The following is a 19421-nucleotide window of genomic DNA, read 5'->3' as shown; positions in this document are numbered from 1 at the left end:
TCTGCTAATCAACGTGTTGGGCCTTCCCATTCCACACAGTTGTCCGGATCGACCTAGCTATTCTGTCATGCGCCACTTTTACTCACAGCCAATCAGAGGGAATAAAAGCGGTATCGTTGCCGTGCCCAGATTTTCATGTATTGTCTCATACGTTTGTCTAAGACAAAAAGATTTGTAACAGGACTGCATCTTTAGTGTAAGCAGTTTCAAGGTAAAAATTCCACAATGAAATGTCAACTAACATCATAATTAGGCCTACATGTACTCAGTGGTGTTGAGTGCTATTCTTTTAGTGCGGGAGCCAAATTTTTAAATGATATCATCATTCTCAATCACGTTTCTACCAACAGATGTAGCCCATTGAATATCATTATAAATTGGATAAATGCATCCTCCTCTAAATAATACCTAAAGAAGAAAAAAATATAATACATTTCACTGCACCTACAGTGGGAGAACAAGTATTTTATACACTGCCGATTTTGCAGGTTTTCCTACTTACAAAGCATGTAGAGGTCTGTAATTTTATCATAGGTACACTTCAACTGTGAGAGACGGAATCTAAAAACAAAAATCCAGAAAATCACATTGTATGATTTAAGTAATTAATTTTGCATTTTATTGCATCATAAGTATTTGATCACCTACCAACCAGTAAGAATTCCGCTCTCACAGACCTGTTAGTTTTTCTTTAAGAAGCCTCCTTTCTCCATCATTACCTGTATTAACTGCACCTGTTTGAAACTCGTTACCTGTAAAAACACCTGTCCACACACTCAATCAAACAGACTCCAACTCTCCACAATGGCAAGACAGAGAGCTGTGTAAGGACATCAGGGATAAATTGTAGACCTGTACAAGGTGGGATGGGCTACAGGACAATAGGCAGCAGCTTGGTGAAAGCAACAACTGTTGGCACAAATTATTAGAAATGAAAGGAAGTTCAAGATGACGGTCAATCACCCTCGGTCTGGGGCTCCATGCAAGACTCACCTCGTGGCATCAATGATCATGAGGAAGTGGATCAGCCCAGAACTACACGGCAGGACCTGGTCAATGACCTGAAGAGAGCTGGGACCACAAGTCTCAAGAAAACCATTAGTACACACTACGCCGTCATGGATAAATCCTGCAGCGCACGCAAGGCCCCCTGCTCAAGCCAGCGCATGTCAGGCCGTCTGAAGTTTGCAATGACCATCTGGAATCCAGAGGAGGAATGGAGAAGGTCATGTGGTCTGATGAGACAAAATAGAGCTTTTTGCTCTAAACTCCACTCGCCGTGTTGGAGAATAGAAGGATGAGTACAACCCCAAGAACACCATCCCAAACCTGAAGCATGGAGGTGAAACATCATTCTTTGGGATGCTTTCTGCAAAGGACAGGACGACTGCACCGTATTGAGGGAGATGAGACGGGGCCATGTATCGCGAGATCTTGACCAACAACCTCCTCCCTCAGTAAGAGCATTGAAGATGGGTCGTGGCTGGGTCTTCCAGCATGACAACGACCCGAAACACACAGCCAGGGCAACTAAGGAGTGGCTCCGTAAGAAGCATCTCAAGGTCCTGAGTGCCTAGCCAGTCTCCAGACCTGAACCCAATAGAAAATCTTTGGAGGGAGCTGAAAGTCCGTATTGCCCAGCGACAGCCCCGAAACCTGAAGGATCTGGAGAAGGTCTGTATGGAGGAGTGGGCCAAAATCCCTGCTGCAGTGGTGCAAACCTGGTCAAGAACACAGGAAAGTATATGATCTTGTAATTGCAAACAAAGGATTCTGTACCAAATATTAAGTTCTGCTTTCTGATGTATCAAATACTTATGTCATGCAATAAATGCAAATTAATTACTTAAAAATCATACAATGTGATTTTCGGGATTTTGTTTAGATTCCGTCTCTCACAGTTGAAGTTACCTATGAAAAAATTACAGACCTCTACATGCTTTGTAAGTAGGAAAATCTGCAAAATCAGCAGTGTATCAAATACTTGTTCTCCCCACTGTATCTGTTGTATGTGACAGTAAAAATATCACTGTCAATAGTGAAGTCTAATTCTGCATGATCTATTGGTGAAATGTCCAAACTCCATCTGCATCCAACCATTTGATCTCAATCAGTTTAATTGGAATATGCACTTAGATTTTCATGAATTACTGTTTGTGAGTGAATTAGAACATTTACATTGTAGTCCAGCGACTTAAAGGAGCATTCTGGTTAAGCCTGCTCAGGGACATCGGCAGATATTTTCACCTAGTCGGTTCTGTGATTTGAACCAGCAACCTTCATGTACTGGTCCAACGATCTTAACCGCTAGGCTATCAGCCGATGGTGTTACAAACTATTAACCTTTCTTGTATTGTTTCAATCGAAGCATAGGCTATCCTACTTAGTGGCACGAGCTGTTGAGTTTTGACCGCTTTAGAACAAAAAAAATGTGAAGCTTCACGCGCGCATCCTTAACCTCATAAGATATGACCGAGGTGTTTTTGTGTAACAGTAATTTAGGCCTATTACTGTGCTATATGCTATTATATTTGATTCTTTGTATTAAAATACAAATTATTCATTAGGCCTGTGTGATCTTTCAAGACAGTTGCCACTGCAGTTCTTAATTTGAGTCAGATCCTTCCATTCCGGAACCTATTTGGCTGAATCCGGTACCTTTGGTGGCATGAGAATAGTTTTTCACTTTTAGCAATGTAAAAATGAATAAAAAGCGATTTTAAAGTTATTTGAGTTGCCTCTTCGTTAATTGAACTTTCCAAAAGTTTACTAAGGGTTGGTAACAGGCTGATTGGTCGGGCCAGGATGCGCTGTGCCAATTGTGCACCACCCTATGGACTCCCAATCACGGCTGGTTGTGATACGGCAGGTAGCCTAGTGTTAGAGAGTTGCACTAGTAACTGAAAGGTTGCAGATCGAATCCCGAGCTGACAAGGTAAAAATCTGTTGTCTCCCCTGAACAAGCAGTTAACCCACTGTTCCTAGGCTGTCATTGAAAATTAGAATTTGTTCTTAACTGACTTGCCTAGCTAAATAAGGTTAAATTAAATAAAAAATAGGCTATTGCTGGATTCAAGACAAGGTCGTTTTTATTTATCTAAGATTCTCAGTGTGTTGGTGTCAAAGTAGCCGTTAGATCATTCGTGCGGTATTAGGTATGAAAAAATATTCTGCCAGTCTCCAGTCGTGTAAAATGACATAGAATTGCATGAAATGCATTTAGAAAATGCAAATTTTTTCCTAGAACCTAGGCTACTAAAAATGTTCCCCATGTGTGCCACTTCTGTAAGTACCTCTACTCTACTGTGCTATGCCACTATCCAAATGTGATGATATGAATGTAATGCTTTATTATAAAGGGGATTGTTTTTTTCTCATGCGTTCCGGTACCTCAAAGCTCCCCAGGTCACCACCCTCTCTTGCTCAATTGTTCCGGCACCTCCTGATTTACAAATTTAGCACTGCAGGCTACACTAGGACGGGGCAAGTTCATAGTGTGATGTTCATAGTGCGTTGTACATGAGTCTCAAGTCAAAAACAAATGTTTTGAGGACAGCTGTTTTAGCAACCCCTCATAGAGTTTTCTGTATGTGTCTGTTCTTGTTAAGTCAGATTTGGCCCACTCCAAGTGAGCGCAGAGCGTGTTAGAAAAGGAAAGAGCTCGGCACCCAGCACAATCCCAATACTCGCCCTACTTTTGCCACTTGTTGCTGCAGTTTGGCAGCGCACTCAGCAAGTTGGTTACYTCTAGGCTGCTATACATATTTATTTGGTTTGTCATTCTATCGTTTTCCATTGAATTTTTGTGGTAATTAAATAGAATTTATTTAGAATTTATCCAAATTAATTTTCCAGATTTTTCTTTTACCAGCTTAATGTATTCCCAAATAATAATAAAAAATTAAAAAGTGATGGCGCTGAATTTCTGGTGATTTTATGGTCTTTTTTGACCAAAACCAAAATCCAAGCAAGCAGCTGGCCAGTGCATTCGGAAAGTATTCAGACCCCTTCCCYTTTTCCACATTTTGTTACGTTACAGCCTTATTCTAAAATGTATTAATTTATTTTCCCCCTCATCAATCTACACACATTACTCCATAATGACAAAGCAAAAAAAGGTTTTTAGAAATGTTTGCAAATGTATAAAAAATATTCAGACCCTTTGCTACGAGACTCGAAGGTGCATCCTGCTTCCATTGATCATCCTTGAGATGTTTTCTATACCTTGATTGGAGTCCACCTGTGGTAAATTCAATTGATTTGACATGATTTGGAAAGGCACACACCTGTCTATATAAGGTCCCACAGTTTACAGTGCAGAGCAAAAACAAAGCCATGAGGTTGAAGGAATTGTCCGTAGAGCTCCGAGACAGGATTGTGTCGAGGCACAGATCTCGGGAATGATACCAAAACATTTCTGCAGCATTGAAGGTCCCCAAGAACACAGTGGCCTCCATCATTCTTAAATGAAATAAATTTGGAACCACCAAGATTCTTCCTAGAGCTGGTCGCCTGCCAAACAGCAATCGGGGGAGTAGGGCAACCTTATCTGCAACACTCCACCAACCAAGCCTTTATGGTAGAGTGGCCAGACGGAAGCCACTCCTCAGTAAAAGGCACATGACAGCCTGCTTGGAGTTTGCCAAAAGGCACCTAAAGGACTCTCAGACCATGATATTATCTGGTCTGATGAAACCAAAATKGAACTTTTTGGCCTGACTGCCAAATGTCACATCTGGAGGAAACCTGGCACCATCCCTACGGTGAAGCACGGTGGTGGCAGCATCATGCTGTGAGGATGTTTTTCACACAAAAAGGACTGCGGAGATCTAGTCAGGATCGAGGGAAAGATTAATGGAGCAAGTACAGAGAGATCCTTGATGAAAACCTGCTCCAGAGCGCTCAGGACCTCGGACTGGGGCGAAGGTTCACCTTCAAACAGGACAACAACCTAAGCACACAGCCAAGACAACGCAGGAATGGCTTCGGGCAAGTCTCTGAAATGTCTTGAGTGGCCCAGCCAGAGCCCGACTTGAACTCGATCCAACATCTCTCGAAAGACCTGAAAATAGCTGTGCAGCAACAGTCCAATCTAACCTGACAGAGTTTGAGAGGATCTGCAGAGAAGGTGTAGGTTGCCAAGCTTGTAGCGTCTTACCCAGGAAGACTCAAGGCTGTAATCGCTGCCAAAGGTGCTTCGACAAGTACTGAGATAAGGGTCTGAATACTTATGTAAATGTGATATTTAAGTTTTTTATATTTAATACATTTGCAAAAATTTCTAAAAATATGTTTTGCTTTGTCATTATGGGGTATTGTGTGTAGATTGATGAGGGAAAAATATTTAATCAATTTTAGAATAAGCTGTAAGTAACAAAATGTAGAAAAAGTCAAGAGGTCTGAATACTTTACGAATGCTCTGTATGCAAGATTTTACTTCTGGTTAACAGAGATTAACTGTAGGCTAAATTTGTGCTGTCTTGGCCGACAGGATAAAACATTATGATGATAATACATAATTTATGGCTACTATTAAAGAGCATACTTGTAAAGTTGCCCATTGGTTAACTATTTGACATATACATTTGGTTTGTTTTGCTTGTTTTCCAGCTTGGTGCTACAAGCAATGATTGTCAGGTAACATCTTTTCCTTGCTTTTGTGGTGACAAGACAGAACAGATCAGACTTGTTGATGCATTCCCTTGACCTAATATTATAATTGAATGTTTTGCCTAATACATTCCATAATAATCTTATTGGCGTACATTAGACAGTTTGCAAAATGCAGCCTTATCAGGTCATATCTCCTTGTAAATTTGTCGTAGGCAGAAATGTCCAATGAAGTCAGAGAAATGTGAAATTATGAATGAGGTTATGGATATGAATATCTAGTGTGTTTAATCCCAGATGTTCAAGTGAAGCACAGGAAGATCCCAACTCTGAGAGTTTGCCTGGAGAGAGGGTGGAGCTGAGGTGTCTCCTCAGAGCTCTGCTGTTGTGCTGGAGAGAGTTCCTGAGAACATGTCGAGAGACTTGCTGTTGTTGCTGGTGGAGACCATCTCTGGCCTGGAGGAAGACAACTTCTCCCTGGAGGTCATCAGTGAGACAAACAGAGCTTTGTGACCTTCATAATCCCAATGGTGGTCACTATTTCAAATTATCGATTTTTCAACAAAAAAACAAACAATGAATTTTACTTTTGAAGTATTATAAAACAGATCTCTCCCTCACACGAAGGGATCATATTCAAGAACTGTTGTGCATGATATTAATGATATGATTGCTGTCTGTCTTAGATGTGGAGCGTTTCCTTCTGAGAGCAAGAGCAACAAGAGTTTCCAGAAGCAGGATATTGGCCGTTGCTAGAGAGGTGCCAGAGTGTGAGAGTGGAGAACCTGACCTCCAACATCCTGAAGATAGCTGGAGCTCTACTTTGAGAAGTGGTGCCAGCAAAGACATCACTGTGTTTCGTGAGGAACAGGCAGCCATTGTCACCTTCCATGCACCAGAAGGTAAAACCTGCTGTTTGAATGAGCTGTTTATTAATAAATGTAATCAATTGTTTATTTGGATCTATTACTCTCTATTATAAGAAGAATGTAGCCTTGCTATTCTGTTGCTGCAGCAGTCTTGGCCTCAAACAGAAAATTCTGTTTGGCCCTCATTCCATGCTATGAAAGACAGTCCGTTATCTATGTCGTTTCAGTTGTGGAACCACTCTAAATAAACATCATGTAATTGGCAAAGTCCCAGTCAACGTGTATCCATACTACGAGTCCTTGGGACTGCCTTGTATGGAAAGGAGAGGCCAATGTGAAGATGCCTGACCCTTCATAGAGTGTGTGCATTCTGCTGTATGGAAATTCTCTCCATGAAGAGACAGTTTCCCCACATCACTGACCAGATGAAGGCTCACTTCTGTCAAGTAAACATGGATACTCTGAGGTTAAACTCAGTCCTTTGCCAACCCTGTAGGCAGAAAGGACTAACAAGCGAATATGTAGACGGATGGAAACAGAATGCCTCGATTGTCTTCCGTGACATCATGGCCCAATATGCTGTGTTTGAGTGTTTTGCAAGTGCCCACCATGGAAGGCAGTCGAGAAAGAAGTCGCTCGGTGGTGAAAGAGATGCTGTCCTAGCTATGGATGCCTCCAAAGGGTCTCTGACAGTTGCAGGTCTGGCCGAAGACACGAAGCGACTCAGGGGGCTGGTGAAGACCTCATGCAGAGGGCCATGAGTCGGATAGAGAGGCAGAGGGACGCGTCTCGGAGGAGATGGACGTGTCCCCTGCCATGTTCTATATCCTGCAGCAGGAAGGACTTCGGAAGCGCGCAGCAGACGAAGCCCCAGAGATGGGTTTTTTCTACAGAGACGACACCAAGAAGTTGGTTCTCTCAGGTCTTGTTGCAGAGGTGTACAAGGTGAAGAACTGGATCCTGGAGAGGGAGCTCAAGATGAATAAGAAGCAGCTGAAGCTGGACCCTTACTCCTGGATTTCCTGCGGTCAGTGACAGTATGGATGTCCCAGCACCTGTTCACGTCCCGGGGCATCAACGCTGTGTACAGAGTGGAGGGTGGAGAGGTACTTCTGACTGGCAGCTCAGACAGAGCCTTGGCTGATGCAGAGCAGAGGTTGAAGACTGCCCTGTCCCTGCAGAGCCTTAWGGTGGAGGATCAGGAGGTGCTGAGGAAGCCTGAGTGGAAGGATCTKAACMACMAGCTGRTGGATRCCTACAACTCCCTAAAGAAAAGAACGGTGGTGATAAAGCTTCACCCAGAGAACAGAGACAGAATCATTGTGTCTGGCTTCCTGGACCCGGTCAGAGAGGTCAGCAACAGTCTGCGGGACTTTGTTGAAAACTACTCACGAGTCGAAGAGGCTGTCCGTGTCAAGTCCTGTGCCGTGGTTAAATTCATCCAGGAGAACAAATCCCAGGACTGGGAACATTTTGCCAAGCGTGATGAGGTGAATGTCCACTTTGACCCCAGAAGGCCCAAAATTGTCCTTTCTGGAGCCCGTCTCTACGTCAAGAAGGTCAAAGAGAACTTTCAGAAGATGGTAGCACCTWTCTGCACTGATGAGCTCACCATCATGAAGCCTGGAGCAAGGAAGTACTTCCAAGAGAAGGGAAGAATGTTTGTTTCCATGGCGATGAAGGAGTACGGCTGTGTGGTGCTGCTGCAGGAAGACTACATGCTGGAGGAAGAAGAGGGCGATGATGAAGATGAGGAGGAAGGGTTTGGCCCGTCATCCTGCTGTGAGGTGAGGACACYCAATGGAATCCTGGTCTCCGTCAGTAAGRCTGACATCTGCAAGTTCAAAGTGGACGCAGTAGTCAACGCAGCCAATGAAGACCTGCAGCATATTGGAGGCCTGGCTTTAGCACTACTCAAGGCTGCTGGTCCACGGCTGCAGGAGCTCAGTGATCAACATGTCCGTAATAACCGCCGACTGCAACCAGGAGACGCCATTGTGACAGATGCAGGCAATCTGCCCTGTAAGTATGTGGTCCATGCGGTTGGTCCACGGTTCACAGACTTTGACCAGCGAACAGCCATACAGCGTCTGAAACAAGCTGTGAATGAGAGCCTGAGGGAGGCTGCGAAGGTTAACTGCTCAACTGTTGCCGTCCCGGCCGTCAGCTCTGGGATATTTGGCTTTCCTCTGAACCTGTGCACTGAGACCATTGCTGTGGCAGTGCGTGACTACTGTGAGAACCTGAGGGGTCAGACCTCCCTGACTGAGATTCACCTGGTGGACAACAGTGACAACACTGTGAGAGCCCTGGCCAGCGCTGTCCAGAAAACATTCAATGACCTGCACCCAAAAATGACCATGCCTCCGCAGGGTGCACATAGGGGAAGTGGACAACGGGGAAGAGGACAACATAGTTACGGACATCAAGGAACTGGATATCAGAGACAGCCACCATGGGGACATGGGCAGTGGGAACATGGCAGAAGAGGTAGAGGAGAAGGTAGAGGTAGAGGGGGAGCAGAAGGTAGAGGTAGAGGGGGAGCAGAAGGTAGAGGTAGAGGGGGAGGAGAAGGTAGAGGAGGATGTGGAGGTAGAGGAGGAGGTAGAGGTAGAGGAGGACATGGAGATAGGGGAGGAGGAGTTAGAGAAAGCGGAACTCAAAGAAATTATCATGAAAACCAAGAGGAGCAGAGGAGAGAGTATGGCCAAGAGAGGAAGTTTGAGGGGGYAGGMAGTGGGGAAATCCTACAGACCAATCGCACACAAGAGGGTCTGAAGATCATTCTGAGGAAGGGAAATATCCAGGAGGAATATGTGAGTACACATACCGTAGTTATCAGAGCACCAAGTAAACRATTGTTKTATAATACATGTATTATAAGTAGTACATCAGATAACCCAGAGTATAAGATGTATAATTTGTTTACCTTTCATTCTACTCTTCTTTATCTGGAATGACAGCTGTCTTGTAGAAGTCATAATTTATGTTTGAAAAGAAATACGCAGCTGTTCCCTTCTCGCTTCATGAATGATTGGTCATTTGTTTTGACACCTCTAGTCTGAGGGCATCGTCAACACCATCTCTGAGGATTTGGACCTGAGTAAAGGTGCTGTGTCCAATGCTATCCTAAAGGCAGCCGGTCCTGGGCTCCAATCAGCAGCCACAGATGAGGCTCGCGCCATCAGATTGGCCTATGGTGACGTTGTGGTCACCGACGGTTACAACCTGCGATGTCAGAGGGTGATCCATACTGTCTGCCCCCATTGGGACCAGGGAGCTGGTTCAGCAGAGAAGGTAAGCTATGAGTTATTGACAGTGTTTAATTTGTAAATCGGGAGGTCCCGTAACACGAGTGAGTGAGTACACATAGTGAGTGAGAATGCTGTTCATTGACTACAGCTCAGCGTTCAACACCATAGTGCCCACAAAGCTCATCATTAAGATAAGGACCCTGGGACTAAATACCTCCCTCTGCAACTGGATCCTGGACTTCCTGACGGGCCGCCCCCAGGTGGTAAGGGTAGGCAACAACACATCTATTACGCTGATCCTCAATACTCTGACCCCTTAGTGTTGTGTGCTTAGTCCCCTCCTGTACTCCATGTTCACCCACTGGGTGGCCAAGACCGACTCCAACACCATCATTAAGTTTGCTGATGACACAACAGTGGTAGGCCTAGTCCCTGACAACAATGAGGCAGCCTATTGGGAGGAGGCAGGAGACCTGGCAGTGTGGTGCCAGGACAACAACCTCTCCCTCAATGTGAGCAAGACAAAGGAGCTGATCATGGATTATAGGAAAAGGAGGGCCGAACAGGCCCCCATTAACATTGACGGGGCTGAAAGTGGAGTGGGGTCGAGAATTTCAAGTCCTTGTTGTCCACATCACCAACGAACTATTATGGTCCAAACACACCAAGGCAGTTGTGAAGAGGGCACGACAACACATTTTTCCCCTCAGGAGACTGAAAAGATTTGTCAGATTCCAAAAAGTTATACAGCTGCACCATCGAGAGCATCCTGACCGGTTGCATCAACGCCTGGTATGGCAACTGCTCGGCCTCTGACCGCAAGGCACTACAGAGGGTAGTGCATAGGGCCAGTAAATCACTGGGGCCAAGCTTCCTGCCATCCAGGACCTATACTAGACTAGGCGGTGTCAGAGGAAGGCCAAAAAAGTGTCAAAGACTAACAGTCACTACAAGTCATAGACTGTTCTCTCTGCTACCACACGGCAAGCGGTTTCGGAGTGCCAAGTCTAGGACCAGAAGGCTCCTTAACAGCTTCTACCCCAAGCCTAAACTGCTGAACAATTAATGTTTTCACACTGCTGCTACTCGCGCTGTTTATTTCACTCATAGTCACTTTACACAATTACCTCGACTAACCTGTTTCCCTGCACATTGACTCAGTAACCGGTACCCCCTATAGCCTCGTTATTGCTATGTAATTTACTTGTGTTACTTTTAGATTTTTATTTTTTACCTTTTATTTAGTAAGATACTTTCTTAACTCTATTTCTTAAACCTCTCTGCGGTACGGATCCCTTTAGCGGGATCATTTTCCTAAACAACCGCTGAATTGCAGGGCGCAAAATATTACTAAAAATATTTATAATCATGCAATCACAAGTGAAATAATACCAAAACACAGCGTAGCTTGTTGTTAATCCACCTATCGGTGTCAGATTTTGAAAATATGCTTTTACAGCGAAAGCAATCCACTTTGTGAGTGTATCAATCAATGCTAGAACAGCTGCCCAAATTGCATGGTCACGAAAGTCAGAAAGAATAATAATGCGCTTAACCTTTGATAATCTTCGGATGTTTGCACTCACGAGACTCCCCAGTTACACAATACATTTAATTTTTGTTCGATGAATATTACTTTTATAACAAAAAAACGCCAATTTGGGTTGCGCGTTTGTTCAGAAAACTACAGCTCGTTCCGTTCGACGTAAATTCCAAAAAGTATCCGTAATGTTCGTAGAAACATGTCAAATGTTTTTATAATCAATCCTCAGGTTGTTTTTAACATACATATCAATATTTTTCTACCGGACCGTAACCTATTCAATAAAAGAGAGAAGAAAATGGAGAGCTTACCCTCTCGGCGCGCAGGAACTAATCAAAGGACACCTTGACTAGTTTTGAAAATCTCGCTCATTTTTCTAAATAAACAGCCTGAAACTATGTATATAATCCTGGTTCACAGCCTGAGGAAAGGCCATTGGGAAGAGGAATCTGGTTGATACCACCTTTAAATTGGAAGTAAAGACGGGAAATGAAACACAGATTTAAAAAAATACAAATAATAAAATTATCCCTTCCGGGTTAGATTTCCTCAGGTTTTCGCCTGCAAATACGTTTTGTTTATACTCACAGACAATATATTTTGACAGTTTTGGAAACTTTCGAGTGTTTTCTATCCTAATCTGTAAATTATATGCATATTTCTACGATCTGGACCTGAGAAATAGTCCGTTTACCTTGGGAACGTTATTTAAAAAAGAATCATAATAAATAAATCTGACCCCTAGCGTCAAGAAGTTAAACTGCATTGTTGGCTAAGGTCTTATAAGTAAGCATGTGACAAATACAATTTGTTTGGGGGGGGGGCACTGAGTGCCGGAGCACATTGAGAAAAAACGTGTCAAACACAACGTAGCAGCGAGCAGACCGAGTAACAGCCAAGTACAGTAGCCTACTGTCTATGTTGGTGAAACGGACAGCACTCTCCAAGGTGCTGATTATTCAAATCATTTTTAACTCACTCAGTCAGTGCCCATACCTCGAATATAGCTCGGGGCTTACGCAAGTCCGGATTTCTTATAGCCTAATCTTCTAGACATTGATGTACAGCAACATTTTTAGACAACACTGGCAGAACACTCCGTCATATGCACCAAACTCATCTGTGGGTTCACAAGAACCCAATTTAATATCATTTTCAAGACATCAATGTAGCAGTAGAAAGAAATATCACAATATCAGAATTATAATTCAAGGTAAATAAATCTCTGTAGGCTACAGCAGAACACACATATGAGAATATATATGCCTCCTGCCTATGTGATAATATGAAGCACATATTCAGATAACCTTCACAGTACAGAACAAGTTTGTAAAGGAAAAAAATGTCCTACCTTAGTTTTCCAAACCTCCAGCAATGACTCTCCCCATGTCAAGTCCATTTAACTCCTGAGAGTCCATTTCTTGCTCAAAGCCATRAGCGGGCCTGTGGCTGTGACGTTTAGCCTCCTTCTAACGCTGTTCTGAAGACTGGCTGTCGTGTCTATTTTTTCATTTTGAGTGTTAACTATAACCTTTAGCCTCGTCTACAAGGCATGCTGCCACCAAATACACCTTGGTTCGGACATGTTCAAAAGCCTTGTTTCTGAGGGCTCTATGTTGTTTTTTACATCTGAGGATTAGGATGTTAACTTACTGTACATTCCACCCTCTCTGACTAGTTTAATCCCTCCAGTCGTTTCTAGATCCAAGCTCCCTACCTTTTTTCATGTTGTACAGCCCAACTTTGAATTCTKGATGACAAACCAGGGGTTATGTAACCTTTATTTAACTAGGCAAGTCAGTTAAGAACACATTCTTATTTACAATGACTGCCTACCGAGGAAGAGTGGGTTGTGGGTTAACTTGTTCAGGGCAGAACGACATATTTTTACCTTGTCAGCTTGGGGAATCAATCCAGCAACCTTTCGATTACTGGCCCTGGGCTCTCACGACTAGGCTACCTGCTGCCCCATGTGTTTGCTTGTTCTTGAACTGCAAATTGCACCTGATCCTAGCACTTAGTATGTGAATGCACTGCCCCCCTCCCCCAGCTCTCAGTCTTCCTCTCCCTCTGAGTCTGAGTCTCTAGTAGAACTACTAGCTAGTGGAGGTGCCGGTGGTGATGTTKAACTGTTGGGATTAGCAGCGTTGCTAGCTTAGGCATTGCCATCAGGAACAGTTTGCAMCTCACTCCTATTGCACTGACAGTTCTTTGGCTCGTTCTGGGTTCAATTCACCATCTTTCTCTAGATTTTTGGACTTGAAAAATTTCATCAAACTCGATTGCCTTTTCTCCCACAATTCAAATTCAGTAGTGAGACGACTAATGTGATTAATGTGATTACGCAAGGACCTCTTCACTAGCTGACCACCACTACCAAGACCTGTGTCGAGATCAGTTACTTACCCCACCCTCCCTCCCCATAACCTTTATGTACAAATAAGAGAGCAGGTCTGGAATCAGTGTGGCAGGAAAGGATGAAGGATCCCCACGCTTTTACATGATGGTCTTTCTGTTGGGCAGGAGAAATAACGAGGAGGCAACTTGATTTAACGCTGATCGCTTTTATTAGAATGTATACAATGCGAACAGTGAAACAATTAATAAACTATGCAGTGAGACGTACTGGATCCGGGCAAATAGGTGCCGGAACAAACAAACAAAGTCAAATCTGATAGATGCCGGAACAGGTTCCAGCTCAAATTAAGCACTGATTATTGAGAGTGGGAGTGCATCGAAAGGTTTTAGTAACATTTTTCTAAAATTGTCCATGTGTTTGTGATTTAAGATATTGATAACGATGATCAGAGATTGCCTGAGTGAGGCAGAGAAGCATAGGCTGGCATCCCTGTCTTTCCCTGCCATTGGAACTGGGAACATGGGATTCCCTAAGGGCCTGGTGTCCAAGCTTCTTCTGCARGAGGTCAAAGACTTCAGCCAGAGAAGAAACTCCACACACCTTAAAGAGGTGGCCATCGTGGTCCACCCCAGCGACACCCAAACTGTGGATGTAAGTTTGAAGATGAAAATGGTTTAAAGGGGGATTCAGTGTTTATCATACACAGAGGTAGTATTGTTGCATAACCTCACCTTTGTCATGTGTGTTGTGCTCTTAGATATGTTTGATAATGCCCACACTTTTATATCCTGTGTTACAGTGCTTTATCAGGGAATTCAAAGGTCAGACACAAGGGTATACTTGGCAGAGTTCACAAGGTGCCGGCCAATCACAACATCCCAAATCCTATGTTGACCAATCACAACATCCCAAATCCTATGTTGGCCAATCACAGCAGCCCTCTGGTAAGCTTAATTCACAGCCAAAGTCTCCCCAAAAATGTTCAGCCATTGAGACCCTGCTGCTCTTTAGAGCGTGTCTGTTTCCACAGAACCCCTTGTCTAAACATGTTATTTTCATTAGGCGCAGGCTTCTTTGGACAGGTGTCATCCCCTTCTCTGGGTGTGTACAGCATGCAGATGGGTCACATGACTTTAGAAGTGTCATCAGGAGACATCACCAAAGAGACCAGTGAGTCATTGTCAACTCCTCCAATAAGGCTTTAACCTCAAATCAGGTGACTTGTACCTCTGACAAAGCATAGGTGTAGTAACTAATGTTTCATGTTTATGAGGCTACTAAGACAAATACTAAGGAACCTTATAAGGATGTTTAACATGTAAACATCTGAAATGTTAGAAATCAAATGAACAGTGTTTAACGCTACACAATCAGGAAGCAAGCTAAATCCCATACACCCATACACCCCCACAGACACACAACTTATTTAATGGTTAAATTGTTGACTTAAAATAAAGAGCCATATTGTACTAAGTCTTTTTTTCTTCAGGTGTATCAAATCCATTTTAGAAGGAGCTGGATTAAGGTGGTTGAGTGCTCAGAGATGGTGTGTATCCATGTCCTTGAGTCAACATATACTGTAGTCATGTTACTGGTCAAGGAGCTGGTGTCATGTTGGATATGAATGAGATGACATTTCAGTACTGTTTGAATACTGTCTGGTAAAAGTCTAAAGTCAGTTTCTATACCATGAGTTCTACAACACTGGTGTGCATTGATTGTACAATTTAGTAACTTAGATTCTTGACATCTAAACCTTTCCTTTTATGCTTTTCTACAGTCAAATCCCCAAGCTTCCAACCATGCAGGATGATCGTGACATCAGCAGGATCTCTCCCATGCAAACACATCATGCACATTGTGGGACAGAATGACCCTGAGATCATTAAAGAGACTGTGTACAATGTTCTCAAGAAGTGTGAGGAGCGAAAGTTCACCTCAGTGTCCTTCCCAGCGCTTGGAACAGGTACTCTGCTTTAATGGTCTTTATTGGAATACACTGTCTTGTGTAGTTGCATGTCTTTATTGTACTTGTTGCCTGTTCTGTTGTGTTCTTTGTTTCTACCGTGAGGTTGTAAAGTGGCCATATGCTTTGCTTCCATGTGCTCTGAAAGGGACTACCTGCTACTCATAATGACGACCTGCTCCTCATAATGACGATCTGCTCCTCATAATGACGACCTGCTCCTCATAATGACGACCTGCTACTCATAATGACGACCTGCTACTCATAATGACGACCTGCTACTCATAATGACGACCTGCTACTTTTCTTAGCCTAATTTTCAAATACTCTTGTTCTTTCTACGTCTTTTTCCCCAAATATACTATGCCTCTTTTACTTTTACTTGTTCCTTTCATATTTTCCTGGTCTCCTTCCCTTTCATATTTTCCTTGTCTCCTTCCCTTTCTTCCATATTTGTCTTGTGATTAGTCACTCTCAGGGACAGATTTGCTTCCATCATGTCATTGTCTATCTGTACTTCTGTCTCCATCTATGTCTTTCTGTTTGCCTCCATAGCCATGTCATTGTCTGTYTGCCTCCATCTGTCTGTYTGTCAGGCCAGGGTGGGGCGAGTCCCTCTGCTGTTGCGGACGCCATGATTGACGCAGTGGTGGACTTTGTGAAGARGAAAAAGGGACAGTTTGTGAGAAGTGTGAAGATCCTGATATTCCAGACTGCCATGGTGACTGAGTTCCACAAGAGCATGAAGAGGAGAGTGGGAGAAGGAGTGGAGGAAAAGGGCATTTTTACCAGGCTAAAAGGTCAGTGAGAATGGAAGTGTGCGAGGTAGAAGACAATATGAGCTCAATGTGTACTAATACAATATAGTTGTTATAATCATAAGTGACATTTTGTCAAGGAGTTTATATTGTGTGTGCTCTTTCTTCATAGATACAGTGACAACCTACTTTATGGGACCCAGTGATGAGCGCTCTGCCCGTGAGAACTTTGTCATGGAGGGAGAGGAGTTTGCCCCAACCGTGTTCCAGCTGTGTGCAGAGAGCCCCCAGGCTGTGAGCCGTGCCCGGGACTGGGTTAAAAACCTCATAGTGAAGGAGCAAACTGAGAAAACCATCAAGAACCCGTACATCAGCCAGCTGAGCCGGGGGGATGTAGAGAAGCTGCAGGCCATGCAGAGGGAGCTGATGGTCAGGATACGCCTGGAGAAGAAGGGCCCTGATTCCCTGATCCGCCTGGAGGGCCTGAGCCGCGATGTGCTTACAGCAGACGGCCTCATCAGCAACATGGTCCTGGACCAGGAGAGGGCAGAGAACCGCAGACAGGCAGCTTTCCTGGTGAGCAGCCTGGTGGAGTGGCAGTACAAAGACCAYAGTGGGACAAYGGTGTCTTTTGACATGTTCACCAACTACATCCTGGAGGAGGCTGTGAGAGACAACAGCAAAGTGACAATCAAGATCAACAATGAGGATTATAAGGCAAATGTARCCCACAAGAGAGCTGTCAAGATTGAGGGCAGTAGAGAAATTGAGTTACTGAGAAAAGACCTGAAAGGTGGGTCCATCCATAATAAATACTCATCTGTCTAGACTGCATTAAAATGAAATTATGGAGAACGGTGATATTAAATATAAAAGAATGTGTTATTTTTGTGTCCTTTTGTGGATGCATACAGTGTATCAGGGGTCTCCAACCTTTTCTAGAACAAGAGCTAATTTAAATATAGCTTTAAAATAGGCACATTCTTCTCGTATCCTCTACCCTACAACTCGTCCCCGGGTTCTTGGTGTACAAGAGATGTTTTCTGTCAMTATGCCTTGTAAAATAATGGTCAATAAGCAGTATTTGGAATGACAGGACCCATAAAATTCTCCATTTAAATTCTCTTGTATTTTCCATAATTCTGTTTTCTCTGTTTTATTTTAACTAGTTTGGGATTTTTCTCAATGATTCATAGAGAAACAACAAAGTGATGTTCTGAGTGCAGGTCAATGCTTACCTCACATCAGAAGACACTTTTTTGGGTAAAAAAAAAATTATTTGAGTGTAATTCACCTTTATTGAGCATCTAGCAAGAGAGGAATGTGTCATTCTAGCGATGTTTTTCTGCGGTTAGGCCTACTGCTGCAGCACATGTCATGGAACTGAGTATATCATCAATATGCATTTAAAGTTGTGAATGATTGAGTCTTTTTAATGACAATACTTATTGTGTAATAATTTGATCACTAAATGCCAAACTCTTTTGTCCAGACGATACATCAGTGTCTCTACCTGCACACTGGGATGACATGAAGGGCTCCCTCTTAATGCTGGTCCCACTAACTCCAGGATCCAAGGAATACAAAGACGTGGAGAAGAAATTTCAGAAAACTTTGCTCAACAACAACATCGTTTGTAAAAATGTATACCAGAATTTCATTTGCATTCCACAATAGACTGATTTTCTATGGTGACGTTATATGAAAAGCCTTACATTTGACGAATTTGATGTTAGGAATCCCTCAACTATCTTTTTTTAAGACAATAATTTTAATTGTGTTTGCTGCTACATTAAAGACAGCAAAGCGTTTGGGATTTTTTTTTAAAGAATGGAACTGTAATTCCTGGAACCAGTTGAAATGTGTAATTCCTATTCCTTTGCTGTTCGATACATATTTRGCTAGGTGGGATTGCACTTCAGTAATAAATAAATCACTGTCGATTTCTACATGTGTTTTGTTTGCTATTCGAAGATTGAACGAGTCCAGAACCATTCACTGTGGAAGAGCTACCAGATAAAAAAGAACCTCCTGGAGGAGAAGAACAAGCACACRAACAACGAGAAACTGCTCTTCCATGGCACCAGTTCCAACTCCATCACCCAGATCAACAGCCATGGCTTCAATCGCAGCTACGCTGGAACACATGGTATGAGAATGGTCTCATGGAAACATGTCTGATGACCAATATTCTTTACTGTTATGTTGAGACCTCTTCCTAAGGGAGGAGGAGCTTGATGTTGAGACGTAAATCAATCTGATCAACTCGGTATCATTGTTCATTTTTTTACAACTCTTTAAGAACAATATGTTTTTCGTCCAGGTGCTGCATTTGGCAATGGTTCATACTTTGCTGTGGACTCCAGTTATTCAGCAGGAAGATATTCTAAAGCTGATGCACAGGGGATCAAGCGCATGTACCTGGCCAGGGTTCTTGTTGGAGACTACACTCGGGGACAAGCAGGCTTGATTGTTCCTCCTGCCAAACCTTCAGGGAAGGATGCCGATTTGTACGACAGYGTCACAGACAACACCTCCAATCCAACCATGTTTGTGATCTTCAATGATGTGCAGGCTTATCCAGAGTTCCTCATCACATTCCAGTAAATCATATTTAACTACCTTCATTAGTATATCATTACTTCACAACAAATTCCATATGTCTGTGTAAAGGGTGTTAATGGTATGTGGGTTAGTTGTTATAGCCATGTCTGAGGTTAGACATCCTTAGAAAACTACTCTTTATAGACATAAATTATATTGCTTAGGCCCTGGGCCCAGTTGCATAAAAGATCTTAAATTAATTTTGTCCTTATATTTTCCCTTACATTTTCCTTAAGTTTAACCTCACTAGGGTATGTGGGACGGTAGCTTCCCACCGCTCAACAGCCAGTGAAACTGCAGGGCGCCAAATTCAAAACAACAGAAATCCCATAATTAAAATTCCTCAAACATACAAGTATTTTACACCCTTTTAAAGATACACTTGTTGTAAATCCAGCCACAGTGTCCGATTTCAAAAAGGCTTTACGACGAAAGCACACCAAACAATTATGTTAGGT

At 43.2% G+C, this 19421-nt stretch overlaps 1 protein-coding gene across 1 annotated transcript in view; it reads left to right on the top strand.

The window, feature by feature from the left end:
* Positions 1-19366, top strand: part of LOC111963696 (protein mono-ADP-ribosyltransferase PARP14) — a 21442-nt gene extending 2076 nt beyond the window's left edge. Inside the window, 17 exon segments of the mRNA XM_070443482.1 lie at positions 5611-5688; positions 5947-6119; positions 6838-7211; positions 7214-7261; positions 7264-7482; positions 7485-9295; positions 9540-9776; positions 14065-14286; positions 14435-14579; positions 14698-14833; positions 15145-15248; positions 15416-15601; positions 16198-16401; positions 16532-17152; positions 17852-18003; positions 18334-18508; positions 18683-19366. Coding sequence (XP_070299583.1) covers positions 5611-5688; positions 5947-6119; positions 6838-7211; positions 7214-7261; positions 7264-7482; positions 7485-9295; positions 9540-9776; positions 14065-14286; positions 14435-14579; positions 14698-14833; positions 15145-15248; positions 15416-15601; positions 16198-16401; positions 16532-17152; positions 17852-18003; positions 18334-18508; positions 18683-18966 — 5169 coding nt within the window. The 3' untranslated portion in view covers positions 18967-19366.
* The last annotated feature ends 55 nt before the right edge of the window (positions 19367-19421 follow it).

Source organism: Salvelinus sp. IW2-2015, linkage group LG5 (genome assembly GCF_002910315.2).
Source record: "Salvelinus sp. IW2-2015 linkage group LG5, ASM291031v2, whole genome shotgun sequence".
NCBI classification, from domain to species: domain Eukaryota; kingdom Metazoa; phylum Chordata; class Actinopteri; order Salmoniformes; family Salmonidae; genus Salvelinus; species Salvelinus sp. IW2-2015.
This window is presented reverse-complemented; position numbering and strand designations above follow the sequence as displayed.